Source organism: Paramormyrops kingsleyae, chromosome 19 (genome assembly GCF_048594095.1).
Source record: "Paramormyrops kingsleyae isolate MSU_618 chromosome 19, PKINGS_0.4, whole genome shotgun sequence".
Classification (NCBI taxonomy): Eukaryota; Metazoa; Chordata; class Actinopteri; order Osteoglossiformes; family Mormyridae; genus Paramormyrops; species Paramormyrops kingsleyae.
This window is the reverse complement of record NC_132815.1, coordinates 6,945,331-6,970,925: the sequence shown is the minus strand read 5'-3', so window position 1 is coordinate 6,970,925 and position 25,595 is coordinate 6,945,331. Positions and strand designations below refer to the sequence as shown.

At 43.3% G+C, this 25,595-nt stretch overlaps 2 protein-coding genes across 3 annotated transcripts; both read right to left on the bottom strand.

Annotated features, from left to right (window-relative positions):
* Nucleotides 1-57: 57 nt before the first annotated feature.
* Nucleotides 58-20,244, bottom strand: trim67 (tripartite motif containing 67). Of its 2 annotated transcripts, XM_072702545.1 has the most exons (11): nucleotides 19,397-20,244; nucleotides 14,785-14,880; nucleotides 13,579-13,701; nucleotides 10,152-10,262; nucleotides 9,015-9,168; nucleotides 8,088-8,156; nucleotides 7,717-7,877; nucleotides 6,654-6,792; nucleotides 4,573-4,876; nucleotides 3,659-3,821; nucleotides 58-2,593 (listed from the first exon to the last, which is right to left on the bottom strand). In XM_072702545.1, exons 1-11 carry the CDS (start codon nucleotides 20,156-20,158, stop codon nucleotides 2,546-2,548), a joined length of 2,130 nt encoding a protein of 709 aa, XP_072558646.1. In that variant the 5' UTR covers nucleotides 20,159-20,244; the 3' UTR covers nucleotides 58-2,545. The 2 variants fall into 2 exon arrangements, with proteins under 2 accessions (XP_072558646.1, XP_072558647.1); XM_072702546.1 differs by lacking the exon at nucleotides 8,088-8,156.
* A 2,393-nt stretch (nucleotides 20,245-22,637) lies between these two features.
* exoc8 (exocyst complex component 8) lies at nucleotides 22,638-25,402 on the bottom strand. Its single transcript, XM_023797203.2, has one exon. The coding sequence runs from the start codon at nucleotides 25,267-25,269 to the stop codon at nucleotides 23,215-23,217; it is 2,055 nt and encodes a 684-aa protein (XP_023652971.1). The 5' UTR covers nucleotides 25,270-25,402; the 3' UTR covers nucleotides 22,638-23,214.
* Nucleotides 25,403-25,595: the final 193 nt, after the last annotated feature.

The window sequence follows — 25,595 nt, the reverse complement described above, 5'->3', positions numbered from 1 at the left end:
TGTAGATGTAGACTCTATAAGCAAATAATTTCCCCCGGGCACTCGATGTTTTTAGCACCGTTTTTTTTTTTTTTTTTTTTTTTGATTTATGTTCACGTTTGAAAGCGGTCTGCCACGTTGGAACAGGAAATACATGCCAAGCGCTCCATCTCGTTACATTAAGAGGCGATGGTAGATCCACTGTGTGCATTTCTGATAAGATTCTCATGGGGCGGTTGGGGGTGGGGGGGGGGGGGTTGATGGCGATGGGTTTTACCACGGCAATGTGGATCAGGGTTTGGTGGGGAGATGTTCCCTTTCAGCTACTTCAAACTCCCGCTCGTCTGTATATCGGTGCCCAGACGCACCTTCATAAACACTGCAGTGTGAGTCAGTTGGCTTACGAACTCCAGCCAGACTGGCCAGCGTCCAGATGGAATTTCTGTTACACTTGTGATGTTCTGCAATTGGCCACATACACATCTTTTTTATTTAACCAGTCTCCAGAAAAAAAGGAGTCTATTCTACCTTAACACTGGAATTTTGGCACTATTTTAAAAGAATCAAAGCTATACATTTGGAGGTGTGTTTTTTGTCTAGATAAGTTAAAAACATCAATTACTTAGTCAACCAACCTTAAAAGTGCTGGATTTTATGTGGAAAAACTTTTGATGTCTTGGATTACAAATGGACAACACTGTTCCTGCCAATATGTTACTTCTAATACTCTTTTCAAATGGGTGCTGGAATATTATGAACTAACTTTCCAATTTTAATTAAATAACATCAGATTTTGCCAGCATGCGTTCCCAGTTTCACTGTAGGCCTCCAACAAAAATATTTTCATCTCTAATTAAAGAATCAAGTTTTATGTCAGGGTTTAGGTGCACTTAATTAAAACACTTTTCTAACATCTACGTAATATAGAACATGCTGTGTGGCTTCCTACCCTTTGCTAGCTTATCAACAGTTTAAATTTCAGGAAATGTATCATCGGATAATTACAGCAGAGTTTCTCCTTGCGTAGTTGAACATTTCTGACTCATCAGTTTGACATTCATTTTCCTGTTTAAAATGTTGCTTTCATTCATTAGGATTTTTCTCTATGAATGTACAGCACCATGAAGTAAAAATTACACATAGAAGCATTAGAGGAGAAGGTAAAACCATCGAGGCTTTGACCACAGAGTATAATATGAGCTTCTCTACAAAAAGGTTTAGAATATACCAATGGTAAAATCTGTGACGTCCTGCAGTACCGATATCAAATCCTGTGAGGTGCATTGCCGTTTTTGGTCCAAAATTCATGTGGTCTGTCGCACCAACTGTTCATAAATTACACACATAGTGGGGCATTTTGTGAAGTATTTACAGAAAGTTCATAAATGGACGAGTTCATATAAAGCTCATGCTTAGGACACTATAGTGTTCACTCATTTTCATGTCCATATATACAGCTGCGTAACATGCACATACAGCTTCAAAGAATGTAATTAAATAGCTAGTAACTGTTTATGGATACCTATTTTAGGATAAAATGCTGGATAACAAAATATCTCATTGGACACACTTCAGTTTATGACTAATATATATGGGATTAAAAAAAGAAAACAGAACCACAGGAATCCAATTGAAATTACAAACGAGAGAATTCTCAAAAGAATATTCACGAAGCATCACAGTGTCGATGTATTCGTCGGATTTCTGTTCTTGCCCGGATGCTGTGAAGGAACGGCCATTCAAAACCATTCATGCAAATACTCATCTGCAGGCAGGCTGCCTCTCTGGAGGGCGCTGGATCCCTTGGGACGTTTGTTCACAATGACATTCAGTAATAGCAGTTGTGTTCATGGCTTAGAAGGACGATCAGAGTCACACGTTCCACTTGGACGCGCTAGAACCCAATCGGGCATAATACTCAAATTGTACTTGTGGAGAGCTATTCACACTGGCAACATAAAGTATAGGTATTATAGCAGCTTGGGGAGGCTGGCAGGAATGGGATGTTATATCTCCCAGAGATACATTGTATCAGGATTTTGGTCATTTAACATCGGCGCGAATACTTGATGCATTTGCCCGGTCTGTGTGAGAACATGAGAATCATTGAGAATTCTAACATGGGTTAGTGCCTCTCTGACCTCTGTGCCAAAATCTCAGCAGTATATAAACTATACAAAGCAAACTTTATTTACTAACCTGAGATAAGTAGTAGTAGCCTACAAGGCCACTATTGGGCACTTATCTGTGGTTGGTGTCATTTTAAGATAATTACCATTGTTTGTCCGGTGTTTTCCTAAAAACACTCTTGACAATTTCATTGAAAAAGGTGCTGTACAAAATAAAATAAAATAAAAAAATCCTCGACTGTGATGTAATTTGTTGTCTGACTACTCAGGACTACAAAAATAATAATAGTGTCATTATAATCGAATATACTCGGTATGTTATTCTGAAATGTTTAAGGTTGTCTTTGTCGGTCGGTGTTGGTTAGAATACGGGTTGCCGTAAGGGGGACTTGCCACGGCGATGCTGACTTGCCAATGTCTCAGAATTCCTGCAGAATCTACTGCTGCAAAATCTTTGGCACCTCCAGGCCTGTTAGCAGAGTGACCTGCCATGGGGAAACAAGGCACAAAATAATGACTCGCCATGCAGAAGTGGGCCTTGACTAAAATTCTTTGATCGGAGCCTAAACACTGCAGCCCACTGAAAAACAATATACGACAAGAGCCATTCATGCGAAACAGAATTAGTAATGCGGAAGACTTTTATTTTGACACCCTGTTCTGGACGTCCCGAGTGCACTAGGTCAAAGATACTGTGCATGAGCGCATAGTTGTTATCAAGAACGCGGATGAGATTTTGATTCCTGAGTGTCTGTGCTTCATAACGAATGTAGGTATGCCATAAAAAAAAAATTATTTAACACAGAACAAAACTGATCCATCAATTTAATGGCAGAAAAAGAGAAGCTGCATTACACTATATGGGGTTGGAGAAACTATCCTCATGTAAATTCAATATATAGTTTTAAGTGAAAAACAAATTAGAATAATGAGGAAACAGTGATGACTTAAAGAGAGCATCGATTTTACTCTAAATGGAATTCAGCCCTGCTTTGCAAAGACTACCGACCATGTTAGACAGCTTGGATAAAAATCAATGGCCAATATGAAATTCTAGGTCTTCTCTGGAGTGTTGTTGCAATGGTCATTCTGCCTGCTAACAATTTTTCATTCTACGTTAACCGAACCTTACAATCAAGGAATATTAAAGTTCAAAGTGTCCAGTTTTCCTGACGTTCCCAGAACATTATCCCACTACTACAGCTAATGCTAATAATATAAAATTAAATGAAGGACATGGTAGGGCAGCGGGTACCTCTGTCGAAGGTCATGGGTTCGAGGCTAGACTGTGCATTCTCAGTATAGATGAGTATAATATATAAAGTATAAAGTAATATTTTATTATTAAACAATATGCTTCAACACTAATTAAGTTAAAAGGATGTTCAGGTAATAATATCATTGACAGAACCTTCTTTAAAATGTAAAACATGGAAATTAACATTACACTAAGAACGTCCTCTGCCAACTTTGAGAGGACCTCCACGTAACGTTGACTACAGTTCTGGGAACGTTCCATGTTGGCTGGGCTGGACTTGCGATGGACAAACCTGGACGTTCCTGTTAAGGCTGACTGCAGGCATGAAGACCCCGTCCAGGTTTTCGAAGGCCACCGGCCCGTGCTGCTCCTTGTTGATAAAGAATGTGAGGTTGCGCTTGTTGAGGTCCAGCAGGATTCCCACGGTGGAGCCTTTGGTGATACCTCCTTCCGCCCTATGAAGCACAACACACTGACCTTCAAAAGGGCCAAACTGACACGGCACAACTCAGGCAGCCTTTAAACGGGTCCAGGAAGAAAGAAATGCTAGAATATACCTATAGAAAAAACCCTGAGTTTTGTATAGTTACTGTTAGATCATTTCCAGTTTGACATCATCAACCCAAGTTTCTGATTTGTCTTGTACTGTCTTGTCTCTTATTAAACTGCTGATTTGTCCTTCATTGTAGTGCTGTCATCCTGTCCCATTTCCGGAAACTGTGGCACAAGAATTTCACTGTGCTCCTCAAAACAAATAACAATAAAAACTCGATATTAGAACCGTTAGTTATACTTTTCCTGGGTAGGTAGCAGACAAGGACCACACTCTTGAGAAAGGATCACATGACTGAGCATGCATACATATGTAATCTGAGATAGCAGGTACTTCCAGTTTATTAAAAGGCACTGATTCAGGTCTTGCTGTGGTACCATTCAGTAAGACAAGATAAAACATACTGTATTAAATACTTATTTTACTGTGTTTTCTAGATCTGTTTGCCACCCAAATGAAGCAGTTGCTCAATTCAATCTTCATTTACCTGAAAACAAATCTATAGTGGACAATGTATTCTGCAGTAAATAAAACAAAACATACGCAATTAAGTAAAAATAAAATAGCCCTCTTTACTGGCTACCTACAGTCATGGCTCCCACAGATTAAGGGAATCTCACCAGCATATAGCAGAGGCTGAAGGGCCACCATACCTGCTGGTGTGTGAGTTGTTGTGCATGAACCAGCTGCGGTTGTTGTCCACATACATGGCCCACGCTTTGTCGTCTTTGCCCAGCATCATGTCCTTCATGGTGTTGATCCGGGCCACGCCAAAGGCCGGGTCCGGGTGGTTGTCGTAGCGATCTACCGTCAGCTCCCAGTAATGCACCCCCTTGGAGAAGGCAGCGGTGCCCAGCACCACGCGGTCGTCGTAGCTACTGCAGCTCACTGTCTGGTTCTCGTTGGACAGCACTATGTCCTTGTGGGCGGTGCTGGGGTCAAAGGTGAACCAGGCCACTGTGCGGAGTAGAAGGAGAGAGAGTCAGCCATCCGCTAGCCGACTGTCTGCTGGTCCATTTACTCTGACGGACAATGGGTAACAGAGAACATAAAGAGTTCAGATGCTTCAGATCCCAGAAGCTTCACCGTTTCAGCTGAAGTGCCTCCGCAACTATGTCTGTGTAACCGACCCAGGTAAATCGCATTGGGGACGCTTATCAACAGTGCAATTGCGACCATCCATCTTCCATAATTGCCAATCTAGTGTCGGGGATGTGACTGTGAGCCTGGAGAACGCTACCAGTGATTTACAGAAACCAATCCACCTAAAAGACATCTTTGGAACGTAACCAACACCCAGACGGGGGTGAGAACACGCTGGAGGCTGGTTTCGAACCCACTGCCCTGGAGGGATGAGGTCACAGTGCAGCCCACCAAGTCAATAAAGCGTCTCGGGTGCGATGACGGTTCATTTAAATTATTTTGGGGGGAGGTGCCAGCACAGCTAGATCTTTGGCTGATGTCCCATAATGCCCCAGTTTTTCTTGGGCAAGGAGCAACTCACCTAATCTCCAGGTGCAAGCAGGAAGGCCACATAAAACACTGCAGTGACTCTGGCTGTTTACTCTGCTCAACATACGCTTTGTCACAGAACAACTAAGCGCTGTGTCCGAATTTAAAAATGTACTCAGAACTTTGCTATCAACCATCGTTTTGGACTGAGGTGATTTTTAGGCTATATTGATGGTATATAATTATATATATTTTTGAGGGATGTCACTTTTAGGCTATACTGCTGGTATATAACACCTTTTAAAAGATGTATGGGTACATTAAAGTTTAATTTAACACAGAAGGGCACAGAGCACTGCAAGTCTGTTTTGCCAGAGTTTACAGGCTGTAACACGTGGGGACACGCTGAGGGGGGGGGCGCACGCTGTGACTGGACCCTGCTCCCTCTCTCTGAAGCCCAGCTCCCGCCAGCTGGTGATCGGGTCTCAGGGGTTTGCTGGGCCCTCAGGAGGGACGTTCCTGAGCCCAAGTACAGCAGAAAATCACACACTTCTACCTTTAGGATGAGTCACCTCCTCCAAACACATATAACGTAAATATACCTACTGTACAGTGTGAAGTTCAATTGTACGTCACTCAAAATCCTTGCGTTATAGGGAAATTCAGATTTGATATTTGAATTCAGCCCAAAAATGCTGTAATATCCACCTATTTTAATTCATGTGGCAAAAAGACGGTAATAATTTGCTGACCAGTGTCACTGAACGCGGCGCAAGCAGCGCCCTTCTGTCCGTACGGCGCCGCCGTAACAAGCGACTCCGCCAAGCGGCTTTAATTAAAGAGCAGGTCTGGTCCTTCAGTCTCTCCGACACGAAAACACACACGTGCTCCCCCCCAGTCAGCCGCTACACACACCCACGCCCCCATGATAGACACGGCACGTTTTTCTTCCAATCAGTTAGCTGGCTTCCGGTCACAGCTTGGCGCAGGTATCTGTCACCAGGAGGCGCTTACTGCTGCCAAATTTATATCAGGACTCTCTGCTGCCTACGCCTCCCAAAATACCTCCGTGAGATCATGCTGAATCCCCCCCCCCCCCCATTCTGACTGCCCAGGCTTCAGGGACGCAATCTTTGTCGGTGAAAAGGCAAGTGAGCGTCTGCTCTGGAAATGGGTCATGTAGCCCTGAGTATTCGTAACTATTTAACTATTTATTTGAACCCACCCATCCCCTCCCCTCCCCACCACCAGCCCCCCAGTTTCCTCCTTTCACTGGCCTCACCATCAGACGTCTGCAGGACAACGGTTTTGCTGTAGGGCCCCACGCCCATGGGGTTGTACGCCTTAACGCGGGCGTTGTAGGAGCTGTTGAAGTGCAGCCCGTCCACTGTGCACACGGTCTCCTTCCCCACGTACACCTCCTGGAAGACACACACGGCTGCCACACCCGGCTCACGACAACGCTGTGGCGGCCCCCAGCTGTCCAATGTGAAGAGCCTCTGGAAATACTGAGCTGTATAAAATGCACTGCAATTCTCACTGGAAAAACATAAATCTGCTAACTAACAAGAATAATCAGAAATATATGCAGTATTGTGCAAAAGCTTTAGGCAGTCAAAGAAAATGTTTAAAGCTGTTCATATGGGTAGTCCATATTTGCAGGGAAAAAATAAATAAATTTAACATTGTAACATATTCAAAAGAATGATACAATAAAATTAACAAGAATTTCTTCTGCTCTCCAAAGAGTTACTGATATCTTGTTGGACGGCTAGATGAACACCGCTTCAGTTCCCAAACCTCTCCTCAGGGGTACCTCAGCCGTTCCATGGATTCGTTACATTTCACATCCAGCTCACTTTAAATTAATCGATTAGTTAATTAAATAACTCAAAGAGGCATCGATTAGCAAAACAGGTTATGCTGGTGGATGAGTCAACAAATGCATGGTGACATTATACGGTCGCTGCAGATACTGGGGTGACTTTAGGAGAGGTTTTGAAATGGCTACGCTGACACACTTTGACGGACATAAACTCATAGTTTTACACCAACAGGAAGATCATTTAAATGTCATTTTCTGTAACTGCTTATGACTTTTGCACAGTACTATAGTTACACACCACGAGTAAAACTAAACTTCAAAACTGAGTGGTTTATAATTCTTTATGCGAGTTGCCCTGAAAGTCTACCCATAATCCACAGCTCAATAGTCACTGGGAATATCTCTATGATGTCATCTTCTCAGGGGTCGTAATGTGATTCCCTCTTCACTCCGCACCAAACTGCTGCCCCACGCTCCTCAGACCCCGCCCCTTCCTCGACGCCCCCCCCGGAGTCCGTACCCTGTACTGGCCGCCGTCGCCGTCATCCAGCTCCAGCACGTATCCGTCCACGATCCCGCCGGGCGGCATTGGCACCCGCCAGGCCAAGGTGGCGCTGTTGTTCAGCGTACAGCACTGCTCTAGCTGCAGCAGGGGGGCGGGGGGCACTTTGGAGGTCTCAGCTGCAACAGAGCAGGCAGGGTGGGGCGAGTGAGGACCCACGGTCTTCACTGGGCGGGGGGAGGGGTGTGGGAAATGATATGTGTGGGATGAAGCGGTGTCATGCATAGGAGAAGAGAGAGAGCGAGTGAATGTGTACGTCAACACCCCCCCCCCCCCCACCCCCTCTGGAGCCGAGGGGGTTACAGCAAAGAGCAGCAGCCATGAAATACCTCCTGGGATTCCTGCCTCTTTCAGTCGACCCGCATGCATGTGTGTCAATAACGGAGATTCCTGAAAACCTGCAACACGACATGTGATCAAAGCGTTTCCGCGGCGACCCCGGAACAGCATCCCCACGCGGCCTGCCCGCCACTGCCCGGCCGAGGATCAGCGGAGCACACAATTTCTGTGAATTTTACATCATAAGACTTTTAGCTCTTTATTGTAAAATCAATGCTTTTATTTATAAATAAGAATGGCGTAGTCAACTATCTTGACTCTTGAAAGAGAAATGTGATATAAAACATCCTGGGATTGTTTTATATAATAAATCTTTTTAAATGTTTTTCCTTCTTAATGTTTTGCAAAATCACATTTTTTTTTGCAGATCTGCAAAAATCAGTTTTTATCAAAAGCACATTTTACTCGTGTAATGTGTTGTTGACATAAGCAGGCATTCGGGATTACACACTTAACATCCTTTAGTTTCCGACCTAAGTTCACTGAAAATGTCTTTGAAGCCTCAGAAATTAGATCAAGCCATTCCAGAAAAGGATCCTAGCCACAGAGCCTTGGGGGGGGGCTCTTCAGGAACTCAGCATAATTGAATGTGCTTCCATCAATTACGTGTGTAGTGACGGAATAATCCTGGGCTGTTTCACAAAGCGATTTAATTTAACACAGATTGGGTCCAGCTGATAATTACCCCACCAGAGAACAGACAGGCAATTTAGCTACTGTTACCCATCTAGCTCAGAGCCAAATGCATTGCAAATAAATTTTAAATGAATTTTACATGGACAGCAATGAGCCAATGGAAAATGATAAATGCTATGCATAATGAAAAAAATGATCAGGGCATGAAAGGGGAAAAGACACAGCCTTAAGGAACGCTGCTGTGAGCTTCGGGTTCGGGCCAGCATGGATCTGAAGCCTACCTTTGCCCTGGACCAGGTCTAGCTGGAGGATGGCCTGCAGGAGCGGGTCGGTGTTCAGCGTCAGGTCAAACTCGGGGCCCACCTTGGGCTCCAGGGCTCCCTTCACCCACTGGTCCTGGGACGACAGGACTCGCCTGATCAGGGCATCTGAGATCTGAGGGCGGAGCAGGAGGACGAGCCGATCACCGTTGATGGATCAGACAGCAGCTAAAGATCGTGCTCTCCAAAGACGGAGACGGTAACCCGCAGAAAGGAGGCTGGATTCTTCTTACTGCTATATTTACACATTCTTAGGGGAATTCCTGCCTTCATAAAACTACAAGTTCTGCTTGGACATCAGAAGAAGGAGTCAGTGTCTTATAAAAAAGATGAAAAAAGTGAACTGCGTCTTTTCATACGTTTGTCTTAAATGCAAAAGTATTATTCCGCTGGGAGCCTTTTAAAGGGGTCAAGCTACCAAAAAATATTCAAAGATGCTGGATGAATATTTAGCTTCTGCTGAGAGTATTTAAGTGCTTATTAAAGCCAACACAAAATATACCATTCAGCCTCTAGAAACTATGTAAGTGTGTGGTGATCTATCTGTAATGTATTCATAGCTGTACTGTAAAGTACTGCATGTTATGATCAGTGTAAACAAAGAGGCAGTATGCTAATGTGTTACCTATCTTCCAACTACCTATGCGGTACATCGGTGCTCGCAGTGATCGACAGGCTGACCTTTAAGACATTACTAGTCGATTGCGACAAGTCAGCTTCACGTATGGTAAAGTAATCTTCATAGCTCCCCAGATTATTTTATTTGTAAAAGTAGCTCTCACTGTTAAAATGGTCGTAGGACGCTGTAGTGCAGGGGTGCACCCCAGATGGGATTCCAGAGTATCACAAGGCATACACCAATTTTAGAGAGGCCAGTTAGCCTAACATTATCAGTCTGGAAACCCACATTAAATGGGAAGAACCTTCACACTCCGTACAGAGGGGGGTTCCGACACCCCAGTCGTGGAGGCACGAGACGACAGTGCTGCCCACTAAGCCACCTACCTGACATGCAACTCATGGAACAAGACATGGGACAAAGATTGACAGTCAGTCACAGCATTGCCCAGTCTTAAGCCCCGCCCCCTCAGACGGTACCTGCAGGAAACCGCTGGGGTCGTTCTCCTTGATGACTTCTAAGCAGTACTCCATCATTCCCGTGGTCTGACGCAGCTTCATGGTGCAGTGCGTGATCTGGTCTCGCACCACCTGTGTTCCACGAACATGACACAACTGGGTTGAAACCCATGCTCACCGCATCCATCGCCAGTGACAAACGGAAATACATTTCATAATATTTGCACCTTGTGCAGAAGGTTCTGCAGTGACATAACTACAGGTCATAATCCATGTATCATGTATGAGAAAGCAGTGCATGCAAATTTAAATCCACCCACCCTTCTATTCATTTGTCCATATTATATAGTTAATACCCTGAATATACCCAATCTCAGCAGCTAAGCATGGCTGTGCTTCATTAGTATTTGGAAGGAAAGCAGCCTGAGAATATCAGGTGCTGTAAGCTTTGTCCCTGTGTGACTCTGTGGGTTACAACTCGCAATGATCAGAAGGTCGCTGGTTCAAATCCCGTTAAAGGCCATTAAGTAGGCCTTTAAACTGGCTCCTCTGACCCCAGAACTTGCTCTTACGTGTACATGTGTCTGTGCGTCTCATGGAGAGCAAGACTGGATATGCAAAAACTGGCCAATTTACCCTCAGGGATAAATAAAGCATCACTATTCTATTCATAAGTCTTCCGTGCTGCTTATACAGACTCATGGTGAGTCTGGAGTCGATCCCAGAAAAATTAGGGCACAAAGCAGGGGAACACCCAGGACAGGATGCCGGTCCATCGCAGTACAGTTTTAAATATGTCTGCTAAACTGAATCATGCAATTTTTCCAGCAGAATGTACACAGTGCAGTGTTCCTAGCATCTACTAACTGTGTATAACTGTGATTGCTCTTGAAACAGATGTTCATAAGTCTATTGACATTTCAGTATCACAGAGTGCCTGCATTCTGCTGAAAGGCAGCCAATGGCAAAAGCTTTTGTGCTGGTTTACTGCCTCAAAAGGAAAAAACTGCAGCAGAAACCTTTTGAGACCCAACACCACAGATCATGGAGCCACTGAAAACTGATGTCATCTCATGTTGGGATCTGTTCTTTTTTTTTGCTTAATAATAATAATAATAATAATAATTTCTGAATTTGGCAGCCTGGAAATTCGCTAAATAATGACTCAGCTGTCACAACTGTGTCAGAAAAGTCACGTGACATACACAGCTATCATGTATAAACCTGTCAGTTTAACAGCTTGTCCAATGAGAGATTACCATGGAAAGGTTAAGGCGGGAAAAACCTGGAAAAGCCAACAGCTGATATGCTATGGACAAAAGAACTGGGACACCTGGCCATTAAACCCACAGGAACTTCTATGACGTCCCATTCTAAATCCATAGGCATCAGTATGGAGTTGCCCCCCCTTTGCAGATATAACAGCTGCCACTCTTCTGGGGAGGCTTTCCACAAGATTCTGGAGTGTGTCTGTGGGACTTTTTGCTCATTCATCCAGAAGAGCATTTGTGAGGTCAGGCACTGATGTTGGGTGTGAAGGCCTGGCTCACAATCTCCATTCTAGTTCATCCCAAAGGTGTTCCATGGGGTTGAGGTCAGGGCTCTGTGTGGGCCAGTCAAGTTCCGCCACACCAAACTATGAACTATGAACCAAACTACTGTCTTTATAGACATTACTTTGTGCACTGGGGCACAGTCATGCTGGAACATAAAAGTGCCATCCCCAAACTGTTTCCACAATGTCGGAAGCATAGATTTGTTCAAAATGTCTTGGTACGCTGCAGTATTAAGAGTTCCCTTCACTGGAACCAAGGGGCCTAGCCCAACCCCTGAAAAACAACAGGTAGCATTCTCCTGACATCCGCCAAACCCAGACGTATCCATCAGACTGCCAGACAGAGATTCATCACTCCACAGAACATGTTTCCACTGCTCCAGAGTCCAGTGGCACCGTGCTTTACACTGCTCCATCCAACACATGGCACTGCGCTTGGTGATGTGAGGCCAGAGGACGTTTAGTACTCTGCAGTTATTGAGCCAACAGAGCGTTGGCGACTTTTACATGCTAAACACCTCAGCCACCTCACAGTTTCTGTGGTTCCTAAACCATATCCAGCACTTTGCAATAATACCACTTACAGTTCACCGTGGTGCATCTGGCAGGGAAGAAATTTCACGAAACAACGCTTGAATTCACTGAGCTCTTCAAAACGATCCATTCTCTCACAAATGTTTGTAAACCTGACTGCATGCCTAGGTGCTTGATTTTAAACACCTGTGGCAGTGGGCCTGAATTGAAACACCTAAGTTCAATAATTGAGAGGTGTGTCCCAATACTGTTGTCTATATATACCAGGGTTCTTCAACTCTGGACCTCGATTCCAAATCCAGGCCTTGTTTTCAGTTCTCCCAGGTAGTTAGTTTAATAATTACTGATTCTGATTGGTCAGAGGCTTCACACCTGACTGACAGGTAAAGGAAGGCTGGAAAACCAGCAGTGCAATGGACCTCGAGGACCGTGAGTTGAATAACCCTGATATATACTGTACCTTTAGTATGGGGAGTACATCAATCAGTGATGTTCATTGATAAGGAGCATGACACAATTGATGTAATGATAAAATCTGTGTCTGGAGCCACAAGACTTGCAGCACTCAGTGAGTCTCCATGTGACCTACTGCCAGAACCTTCGCTGTCATTGGCCTGTAACAGCTTGGCTCTTAATTAGCCCTGACTGAGCCGCTGGCTAATTTAATTAGCAGATTTAAACAAAAAGCTACCATTTTTTATTTGGGTTATAGCAGATTTTTGGTCGACGAACAATTTGCAAAGGCATTAAGATTATATACATTTACAGAAATGTAGGCTTACATCTGTCCTTATGGATTAGAAATGTCTCACATGTGTCAAAGAATCTATCATTCATAAAAGTTATCAATATAACTGCACAAGAGTTTGCTAGACATCAGAAGGAATCAAACAAAATTCATTATGGCAGTTTCTTTTTCTTTGGACATTTACCTAGATCCATCAAATTAAAAACTCGCTATAACATGCAAATTGATTGAATCAGGACTAACTAGCAAGTTGCTCAGTGTGAAGAGAATCTTCCACATAATCTAGACTCTTGCTACAGCTCTATGATGCACAGTAAATACAGGATTCTTGGGAGAGGATGGTCAGATGTTTAAGAGTTCAAAAATTCTGTCTTAAAAACTGCCTGCTTTCTACCTGATTACAATGATCAAAAACCTGTGACTGGTTCACTTTGAGGTGAGTCAGGCTCTTCATTGGCTGGACTAGGCCTGTGAAGCCGGGCCTGAAACTACGTGAAAGGAAACGCTGAGGATGTTTAGATCAATCAGGAAACATCAAGCTTTGACGGAAACCAGCTAGAGGAAGTGGCGCACCCCCCCCCCCCCCCCCCCCCCCGAAAAGGAGCACCCACCTTTAGCTTGTACTCGCGCTCCTTGGTCACCTTAGTGAGGAGCTTAGCTTTCTGCCGACTGAGTGCATCAATGAGGGCATCACACTGGGCCACCAGGCAGGCCTCAAACTCCACCCCGTTCTCCTGCAGAGCGTAACAAAGAGAGGCATCACCTGCTTGAGGGGAAAGAGGCCCAGATGGGGCAAAGGGGACAAGGACTTACATTAATATACTTTGGCATTAATGCGATAACGTACGTTATCCAATAACCGCAAAGTCATCGTCGACACTGTAAAGTCAATAATTGATTTGAATGAAGTTCCTGAGCACAGAATTTCAATCAGGAAGACCTTGGCCAGTACAGGAACCAGAACCCAAAAACATAATGTCTGCATCACCATCGTTAGGACAGGATACCGCAGACACCCAATCTGTCAGAGTCTGTACCCAAGGTCAGGTTTTTATTGCTTGTTTTTCCAGCCAAAGCTTCGTTATGCAGCTTCAGTGCCACTAATAAATTCTTTTCTGCCCTCTGGGTGAGCAAATAACGTTTTACAAGCTATGGTCTAAAAACAAAAGCCCCCCATAATCCTTCGGAGTTCAAAGGAGTTCAAAATAAGATACGGGAATATGGCATTTGTGCTCCGTTGCTATGACTCTGCCTGGAAAGCGAGAGCTAACGGGGGCCCCTGCTCACCCTCTCAGAGATCAGAGAAGAACGCCTCCTTCTCCGTTTTTAATAAGAAAACTGGCAAGTTTGACCCTCATTTATATTAAAGATGTTTTATATGTTTTCTTGTTTTGCTTATGAAGGTTAAACGTTACACTTCTAATTGGAATGCACGTTTGTTTGATAACATGTTTGTTTGAAACAGAGACTGTTTTTGTTTAGTTTTTGTTTCCTGGTCCAAATAGAGAAACAAACATTAAATAACTAAATACTAAATAATCATTTAATCACAAAAATACCCATCCATCCATCCCTTGATCCATCCATCCATCCATATTCTATCTGCTTATACAGTTTAGTGTAGTGAGATACGAAAATGACCAAGACTAAGAGCTCATTGAGCTTAATTTCATTCTGAATCAGAGTCAGATCGTGACTAAGTCGCTCCCCGATGTACGGCACACATGGTCCCAGCCCTTCAGCCTCTTAATCACCCTTCCAGCTATTTCCAAAACACCCAGCATCTCTCTCCCACACAGGGCCGGCGGGAGCTTCACCTGTATCTGCTGCAGCATCATCTTCAGCTGGACCAGGAACTCCTTGGCGTCCTTAGCCTTGTCTGACACGCCGTTTAAGGCCTGGGAGAGCTGGCACTGCAAATCAAAGACCGGCGACAATGAGGAGCACGGCGGTTCCTCCGTTTTGTTTACACGCGACACAACGCGAGGTGTGAAATCTGCTTCTCTCGCCACATTTCAAAATAAATTCTCATTTCGGAGTTCCTCCCTGACATACTGTGTCACGCCGTTAAACGCTGGCATGAAAATATATTTCATAGATTGTATTTTGCACCTCATAAAAAGCCCTTGATGTACATATGTACAAGAATGACAGAGATGTCGCCCACACATGAAATTGGAGTTCCACTAGAAAAAGAAAAAAAAAATCTAAATTATGTTTAGTAGTCAAGCTGTGGATTTAATCACAATTAAATTTGCATCATTCCGAGATTTGCATGTGTGTGTCTTTCGTGTTCCAGCCCCTTGTAGGACCTTTACCCATGAGTGATGATTAATTACCAGAAACACAGACCCTGCTGTGATTGATCTGGCTCCCTTCCACGGCTCACTTCCCCACCTGCTCTGCATCCTCCGGGGCCCCCTCCCCAAGTCTCAGCATGACCCGGGAAGGCCCCTAAATCAAACCAAACCCGCACGGTTCCCTAATGGGCCATCTGGAGCGTAAAGATGGCTACGCGGCCAACAGGCGAGTGAGTGATTTATCGGCCAAACCAGCCTTGGCTCTAGGAACAGCCCCTGGAAGTCGTCTACCCCCTTCCTGCAGTTTGCCCCCCTGAAGAAGACAGCCTGAACAGAGGGAGGATTTCCTTTGGGGGGAGCGGGGAGGGGGGTGGGCAAGCTCAATCCTAAGTGTCACCAGACAGCAGGCAATAAATTATACGCTTTTATATATTTCGCCTTATCTGCTAATCTACTAATTTCAATTTACACCATTTCATTAATTTGTTCAATTAGGAGCATGATTGTTCATTTCGCTGCGCGCTTAGCATGCCAATCGGGGCTTTGATCGGCCCAATTCGCCGACGCCGCCATTGTCTTTGTTAAGCAAACGTCCCATTCGGCTGGATGATTAAAGCCCGGCCTGATCAGAAACATGGGTAACAACAAGAACAACTGCAAAAACACACCCAACAGGACAATGAGACAATGCACTAATTTAAAAGTGGAGCAGGACTGATGAGCGTATAGCGTGTTCTGATGTATAATAGAAATATTTGGCTTTATAAGGCACCAATACTGGTTCAGCAGTGAGAAAAAACATACATTACAATGTAAAGTCAGTTAGACACAGTATTGACTGCAGTTTGGCTGCGTCCAGTCTTCTGTTATATGACACGGGAAGCGGTCACATGCACAGGCAGGATATCTGCGTGTTCCCTGTCCATCCACTGAGCGAACCAATGTGTTATTAAATGCAACTAAACACCCCCAGTGTAATCAGATAATCGGCGATGCATTCAATCCCATAACCATAAAATAATGTCAGGGCCGGTGACCTTGATTCCGGGGACGTGCCCGGGGGATGGGGGGGGGTCACGGACTTGCTCGCATTAGCATCCGCCACCCCCATGAGGCCATGCGTGGCTGCATCAGCACCTCCCTCCCCTCGCCAGCCTCTTCCCACTGTGATCTATGGTTCCTCGCAGTAATGGAGCCCAGTCACCGGCGCTGTTTACGGCATGCGAGAAAGGCAGTGGGGGAGTCACGGAGGAGGCGAGGCGGCAGGGCTTAGTGACTTCGCACGCACGTCAAGGCTGTATTTAAAAAAAGCATCATGCTTTTACACGGGCTTCAATAAGATCCTTAAAGATCTATGAAATATTGATAGGATTCACCTTATTAAAAATGCATGAATATGCTGATAATTTCATATAATGGGGACTTTTTGGTATCTATTAGCTGTAAGAAAGAGCTCTTTATATAAGGGGAAGCTGCAAGTGGGCACACATTTACGAAAGGTGCCAGATATATATATATATATATATATAAAACAGGCAAGACTGTATGAATCACACTTCGCCTGCAGGATATTTTCAAAATTTTTTTTGTTTTTAGTTTTGTATATTTTTATTTATAAAGAAAGACGGTGTACAGCAGCAGTCCTAACAGTAGTCGTGGTCCTAGAATTATTGATGTGGCAAATTAATGGAATATTCACATGGTTTAAAAGTAATGGCACTGTATTTCCATGGCAACACGGCTAGGTGCTCAGTGCATTTCAAACTCTTATCCACGCAGAGACAGGATGTAGCCTTCAGAACACCCACCCAACACCTACTGGGGAAACGGTATTGAGGCTACACCACCAGCATGAGCTGCCTCACCCCCCAGAAGGTTCACGCCTTTGCTAGAAGCTTCTGACCCCATAGCAGCCGTGCCGCGGGTCGGCGGAGCAGCAGAACGGCATGTCATGCACATTAACCTCTCTTTTATCTCCTGCTGTGTCTGCGTTAGACACGTGCTTGAAGGGAGAAATAGGGCATAGCAACCAGTCTGCAACTAACAAGCAGAGGACTAACCAATCTAACCCACTCTCCGCTCCACCGAACACTGTGCCAAGTTCTAAATCCGCCTTATATCCAGAAATCAGAATCCCCGCAAGGCCCCTACTCATTCCCTAACCACCTTCAATTCATTTGCACACTCGCTAATCCTGCATGATGCACGATGATTCATTCTAAAATTACAGCACCGACTCCAACTGTCACAGAAGAGGCGGACTTAGGAAACTAACTTTCATGTTAAATATTTACGGTGCAGCAACGCCTTTTGACGAAGCAAAAATACAAAATAGCTAAACTAAAAATTCTGCTTTGTTTCTGAATAATTTATTTGAAATTGATGACAACATACGATAAATTACAGGAAACGGGATTTGTAACTTCTGTTAAATTTGTGATCTTTTTGAAAGCTTTAAATAGATGCTTGTGTCACTGCCTTCACACTCATCACTCTACAGGACATTCGCCGGAAATGACACTGTTCGACTTTCCTCTAAATTCCCTGAACATCTTTTTCATGCTATTAATACACATTAACCTACCATATGCAAGTTCACCCGACCACCAAATACGAGCTATTTGAAATATGCCAGTTGTTTTATTTGACTGGTATTGGTATTTACATCTAAATTTGATATTGGTATTTGCATATCATTTGACCTATAATCATAAATTTACTTACAATCTTTGTATACATATAAAGATTAAGCCGTATACATATATCAAGTTCATATTTAGCGTGTAACCCTCAGCAACAAAACATTGTTAATATTTCTGCTTTTGCACACGCTGACAGACACGGTGTAACACATGGCTGACTGCCTCCCCCACGGACCCCTGCTCCAATGTAAGCAGTCTGATCGCATAGGAAACCACTGGTCCCACACGCAGGGGGGCCTTCGCTTCTGATTAAGCCGAAGCAAAGATTATTATCAGTGCAGGCTGCCCTATTATCGCGGCCCCCCCTGGATTTCCACGGCGGGGATGATCATACGTCACCCTTCATCAGCGAAGATCGGCACTAACTGGGCATCAACATGGCCGTGCTGCTCAGTATACCTTAATTATTCCTTTTGTTTTTAGACAATTCAAAAAAAAAAAAAAAAACAGTACACATGCAGGTCTTTTATAAACTATATATTTAAACATTATAATTATATTTTGATTATGATATTATTTTTAGGCCTACATTGTGCATTGCAAGATATAGTTCCCATTATGTACTCAGAAAAAAAGGTAAAAATTTGTACCTTTGCTTGTCACTGGGGCTGTACCTTCAAGAGTCTGCCAATTTAACCCTTAGCTGTAGGTAATTGTATTTTTTAAGGTACAGAAATGGACTCTGACCACAGATGGTATATTTAATGCTGTTTGGACCTTTGGGATGTTACGCAGAGTCCATTTCTGTACCTTAAAAGGTACAATTACAAGGGTACAGCCCCTGTGACAAGCAAAGGTACACATTTTTACCCTTTTTCCGAGAGTGTGTTACTTTGTACACCGCAAGATTTCTGTAAATGTGTGATACATATCCTCACATCGCCGATACTCTGTAACACTCCTCTCATCGTGCCCGACACTCTGTCAATATAGGTGCCCTTTGATTAAACACGGAGCCAAATGAAGGCGACGTTGGGGCTCATTGATCCTGCTCCACTTACGCTGATGTATTAATGGAGCGATCTCTTGCTTCTCTTCGGGTTGCCCATAATCAGCCATAATTGTTCCACTGTCCTGTCTCTCATTTGAGGTTAATGGTACGTTTCTGCTACCACCGGGTGAAATGAAACACTCGACGAGAGAATTCAAGTGGGACGATTTGTAATAACTACATTAAGAGAAGCAACTATAAAGCACGCAGCTGAAAATAACGTCCAACCTACATTATTAGTGACCGTTTTCCTTACGATTATTTTCTGTTTGACTATGATTTCGTGCTTTAGATATTTTGACTGTGTGCTCAGCAGGAAAGCTGCCGATGACTTGACTTTATGACCGCTGATGGGTTTGGGTTTGCTTCTAACTTAATAAAAGGATGTAAAATAACATTGCAAATTACCACCTACACACACACTCCTTGCCATTACCTTGTGATGCTTCCACGTGCCGCCCAATGGCTTGACCTCGTGCGCCGCGTGCTTGCCCTCTTCCAGACACTGGTAACACACTGGCGTCTTGCAGCTGACACAGTACATGCTGTAATTCTCCAGATCGTGCTCCGCGCACGTCGCCAGTTTGCGAGCCGCGGTCGGCTGCTGCTGACTAGCGCCGGGCACTTGAGTTGGTGGCATCAGGCGATGCTTGGCCAGCGGTCCGCGGGAAGGGTGACATCGCTGCTGACATGGCGTACAGTAAAACACGTCGCACTGCTCGCACATTACAGTGGCCTCGACGGGGTTTCGGTCGCACAGCTGGCATTTCACGGCTATCGATCGGCTCTGCTGGTACCGGGCTACGATCGCTTCCAGTAGCCGGTTCCGTGGGAAGCCCCTCAGCCCCCGTTCATCCAAAGAGACGCTGCGGTGACAAAGGGGGCATGTGATGGAGCAGTGCCGGTGAACTAGCGCCGGGGGAAACACCCTCACGCCGTTCGGAGACTTCAGGCATGGGGTGTATGATCCGTAGCCACTGTCCGTTTCGCTATACATACTCATCTTGTCCATATCCAGATAATCGTAATCGGAGGTGCCTGATGCACCGCTATGCGGAGGTGTTTCGCCTTCTGGGGTCTGAACGATGATATTTCGGGCGCAAGCCAAGCAAACGTTATGTGAACACGGCAGAATAATCGGATCCTTGAAGAAAGATCCGCAAACGGGGCATTTTAATTCTTCGTCCATCGCGTCCATGAAACGCCAACACACACAAGACAGGAGCGGCGGTCAATGAAAGCAGAACAGCACTATCTGATACGGACAGCTCCCCTTCACCCACTCTACGCAAGCGCATCGTCAAGTGGGATTGTGGGAATTGTAGTCTATAAGGTTTATGTCGTCAGAACGTTAATAGAGTTCATTCGTTTGCTTCCGATCCAAAGAAAAAGAGAACTACATTTCCCCTAATCTCTGCGGAACGTAGCAAAACCCACGTAAATGAGATTCTCACTGCTTAAATGACCGTGGGCTGAAAAGATTGGGTTTCGTAAGCAGATATCTAACGTAGACAGATTGTTAAACACGGGGTGGTTGGTGAATTATTAGCCGTCAGTATAAATGTCTTTAATGCAAATTATTAGGAATTGGGCCTGTTAAATTACTAAGGGGCAAATCTATATTTATTGTGGTATATGCAACTTTTTAAATATCTTGAAATATATGAAATATACAATACTAGAGGAGATGAGATTTGTATTCCCAGTTATATTTTTTAGATAAGGGTCACTCACGCGTACGTTTTCCATTTTTGTATGCTCGAGTGAAATGTAAATGTTACGCATAATATTAAAAAGTTAATGTTTTTTTTTCTCTTTTTCTCTGAACCGCTATTTCATAGTATAGAATCCACACTTGTATTAATTATAATGATTACTGTTTAACGATCGTGATCTATGCAAGACCCCTGTGCTTTTGTAGGCTACAGAAAAAAAAGCTTTCAAACTCCTGGAAAGAAGTAGAGATTATAGTATGCTTATCTACCCACCTGTCATAGAAATTTCTCCAACGACACCATTCAAATTCGTTATTTTGTATAAATGGAATAAAAGACAGCTTTACAAAAAGCTTTTAACCAAGTAGCACTGTTGTACGACTATTCAGATCTAGGGGCCATTTAATTTTTTTCAGATGCTCCAGAATTTACTCCAGAGATAAGTGAGAGATGATTAGTGTATGAAGTGTGTTCATAAGAACTCTATGGTTCCGTCTTAATGTATTATAAAACTAGAATGCTGTATGCAGACTGTACAGCTTTGCCCTGATAAATTCAAAACACAAAAAGAAAACATGCAAACAGACTTTGAATCAAAAATATATTTAGATCTAATTCAGTATTTTCTTTTAAAATAATGGATATTAAGTGATTCCATTTTACATCCATTCTGCATAGAGAAGAACTTCTGTGTGAATTCTCAAATTGAATACTGGTCTGTATCAATTATGGTACACTGTCAGAAAAATGCCAGTTCTATCCTTACTGTAGGTAAATGTACCTTTTAGTGTAATTTAATGTACAGAAATGGACTCTGAGGAACATTTTGTACCATTGGGGGTATATTAATGTTGTCTGGCACTTGGAAACAAAACTGTAACTGGACTGTACCCTTTTTTCCGAAAGTGTAATCAAACATTTCTAATTTATTTGTTTCTGCATAATTAGCGGTTTGTATCTTAGTCTTAGTAAGAATCCTTTTACATAAGCATTTATCTTATCTGTATTACTGACATGTTTAATATATCAATAAACAAAAAGTAAATATATAATTACATTACAAATAACCAACATTTGTGATGGTTGAAATGGAAAAACCAAAGAACGGACGATACAGAGATTGAAATTGGTTAAATTGCATGTTCTTAGTGCTAAGGTAATGAATGATAATAAAGAAAAAAGTTTTTTTTTTTAAAGAAAAAATCTAATATGGAAAGAAGACATAACTATAAAACACCTCTTCATTTGTTGCTAAAGGGTTTTCATACTGCAGGAAATCTAAATGGAATTACCCACCACTACTGACATGTGGGGCCTTGAGGTTCAAAGGGATTATGAATGGTACTGTAAAGACTGAGTGCAAAATGAAAATGTAAAACTGTTTCTACCAAAGGGGTTCATGTAAATTATCAAATCCTCTCCATTTCCAAAGATCAGTATTACATTGGCATGAATTTACAACATGACTAGTAGCTAGAGACTGGATAACCCATTTTTCAAACATTTCTGTACGAAACCTTCATTTGGAGAAACATTACAATATTTCTGAAATGTAACTAGGATGCAAATAAGACAAATTATCTCAGTGCAATGAGCATAAAGCAAAATCAGTTTTTCTTGCTATTCCTGTAATGACTGATATTTACAGTTTTCAATATAGCAGAAATAAATATTAAATATTAAAACAATATCTCATTGATAGATGATTTCCATAATATGCCTGCTAACTCTCAGAACAATTAAGAAAATATTTCATTTCTAATTGAAAACAGGGAGATTAATTATAGACATAAATCCAGGCCAGCAAAGTATAACTGACTGGATAGAATTACAAGATTCCACCCCCAAGGCAGTGAATCCGTCCCTAGGTTGTCCAAAGGCCAGAATTCTCCCCGTCTGTTCAAGACACTGCTTGCTCTCAATAACCACTATATTTCCAAACATAACTCAAGAAAAAAGATATACATTTTCTTAAATTGTTTATTTTTAATACAAGATACAGTCACACTGTTGTGAGATCATTTTCTTTTGTATATACATTTAAAGTCTAGTGTCACAAAGCAGTTAAAACTGAAGAGAATGTTCCGGATACTAGCATAATTCTGTTAATAGCCACACAGCTAGCAATACGTTTCATTTGAAATGTGTTGGTTTCATTGGCATGTGGAACCTTTCCAAGGCGTGAAATATAATCAAAAATCCCCCCTCATCCCTGAAAGCACAGAAAATGCCATCAGGGCATGCTAAGATGGTCATATTTTAAAACAAGCATATTGGATATTAGATCTTTGCACATATGTATTTTTTACTCCAACTTCTCTGCTCTCTCCTGCTATTCGTTTTTTAATTCTACTGTAAATATTAAATTATATAAAATTCAAAATGAGAACAGTAACATTTGAATGGATTGCATTTAACATAATTTACAAAAAAATTGCCATACAATGAAAAAACAAACATGTTTTGTCCCACACCAGTAGTAATAATTCAAGTCCTTGAGTTACACTGATATTTGCATAACAGTACACCTTCCCTACTCCTAAACTAAGGACATAGTGCTGTCAGGGTTGACACGCATTGGCCGAGAACTTTTCCTCAGATCTTGCAGCTGCTTGGCAGGCTTGCCCACTCCTTCCTCAAACCTCTTCTCCACCACAGGAAGCACGGTTTCATGCAAGAAAGAGGCATTCTTCAGAATGAAAGCCTTCTTCTCAGCATCCTGCTCACACCGCAAGCTGTAGTCCACGTGCTGCAAGGCCTCCAAAATAACCTCTCGCAGACTCTCCAGAAGCACCATGTGCAGCTCAGGAAAGTACAGCTTCAGGCCTTCTTCCAGAAAGCCCATCATCTGCTTTGTGAAAGCCACGACGGTGTAGCTAAGGTTCACCCAGCAGTCATCCCCTGTGTATTGCTCAAAGTTACCCATACCGCATGAACGCATCTCATCCTTCAGCTTAGCCAATGCCTCAGGGGTCATTAGATTCATCCTGCGCCACATCTCTTCTGAGTTGCGGTGCTTGGTGGCCTCAATAATGATCTCCTTGTAGCTTTGAAGGGCAGCCTTGATGTCCTTGACCAGCAGGGACTGCAGTGTAAAAGTGAGATCCAGGCCAATCTCACTGAGTTGTTTACAATGCTCTTTGGCCACCTTGACACACTCCGCAGCTGTGGACAGGCTCTCCTTGCTGTCAAACACTTGTTTGCTGAAGGCATCTACAAACATCTTCATGGCTGACCGGGACCAGACCACAAAGGCAGAGTAACAGCCATTGTTGCCAGCAAAGTCTGTCTCAAACTCCTTGGCGGTCTCCAACAGGCTCGTGAAGAAAATGTTGCAGAGCTTGTGGATATAGAGCAGAGTCGCCCCCTCGATGCGCAGCTGGCGGATGGCGGTCTGGACCGCTGCTGCTCGGTTCTTCAGGAAGAGCTCACAGGCTTTGGTGGACTGGCCAAGCCTGATCAACTGGGAAACCGCCCGACGAGTGGCCTTGGGACCCCCCCGCAGTGAACGATCAGGAGAAAGCTCAAACACCAGCACCTCCGTCAGCTGACGCACACGCTCATCCACCTTCCCCCTCAATTCCTTCACCCGTTGACTCACAGGCTGCTCCTTCAGGTATTCATTAAGTTTGTCCAGGAGGTCAACAGCACCCTCAAAGTCCCTCTGAGCAATGCACACATCCAAATCCTCTGGAAGCTCTTGAATCCACTCCATGCTCAAATCTACCACTTCCTCAGATTCTACGGGCTCTTCTTCATCAAAGGGGTTATTAGAAACCTCAGTTCTCACAGGTGAATTTGGCACTTCCTCTTCTTTCTTATGTTTCTCCTTAACAACTTTATTCTTCTTAGTTTCATCAAGAATCTCAAGCCATTCTTTCTTTATCTTACTATTCTCTGCCTGGAAAATGCGGCTTTCTGGGAACATCAGGATTTTGAACATGTCTTTCATTGGAGGGTTGTCCTTCACATTAACAATCGCAAAGCTCTCCAAGTCATACAGTGCATTGTACATATATTTAACAGCACCACGGCGGTTGGGTAGCCAGGTGGCAATAAGAAGGCAGTCATTCATCAGAAAGGCATGGACCTTTTGGATCTGTGCCATATGATCAACGTCATATTCGAATAAGTCTCCATTGTACACCAAATATCTGCCAGGGGTCTCCATTATATTTTTACATCCCTCCACTTTCTCCAGCAATGTTGTTAGTGTTCTCTGTTTGACTTCTTCTGTTTCCTTTGGGAAGGCTGCCAACATCTCTTTTGCAGTTTCATCTTTATCTGTTGAAAGCAAAGACTGAGTTATGCTTTCCATTATACTTTTCTGTTCCGTCAAAATGTGACTCAACTGGTACATCTCACTCTCTAAATACGAAATTTCTTTGGCAGTCTCGATGAACTGTCTGTAATTCTTATAGACGTTTTTCTTTAAATTTTGCGCAGTTTCGTCTGCCAGCGTTTGGATTTTTTGACGGTGTTCCTGCAGGTCTCTATCGCCATCGGACTGCTGCGACAGATGCTTGACATAATTCTGTGGATCGAAATTTGCCGATTCGAGTTGTTTACGCAGCCTGTTTCCAGTGTCCGCCATCTTCTAATTTTCTTTACTTTTTAAATTCACGAAACGTTTACGAACACAAAAAGGACAATAGCATTAGCTAGCTGGACCAGTCGCCCAGGTAGATCCAAAAGAGGAAAAACAACTCCCGTTCACATGACCGGATTTGAAAACGGCTGGCCAATACTACTCTTTGTAATTATTTTTCAACAAGCTACAAGTAAGGACTTACATTGGTAAATTCAATACAGTTTATACTTTTATGTTTTATATTTCGATGTATATACAATTTTTTAAACTGGAGCTATAGCATATTAAATTAAAACATAGTTAAAGAAAAAAAAAAAACTCCGTGTAAT

Excerpts from the sequence above, each read along its gene's own strand:
- trim67 (XM_072702545.1), bottom strand. The coding sequence starts at position 20,158 with ATGGACGCGATGGACGAAGAATTAAAATGCCCCGTTTGCGGATCTTTC. Across the intron at positions 14,881-19,396 it reads GCACGTGGAAGCATCACAAG|TGCCAGCTCTCCCAGGCCTT; the intron begins GTAATGGCAAGG and ends TTTGATTTGCAG. Across the intron at positions 7,878-8,087 it reads AGAGGCAGGAATCCCAGGAG|CTGAGACCTCCAAAGTGCCC; the intron begins GTATTTCATGGC and ends GCTCTGTTGCAG.
- exoc8 (XM_023797203.2), bottom strand. The coding sequence starts at position 25,269 with ATGGCGGACACTGGAAACAGGCTGCGTAAACAACTCGAATCGGCAAAT.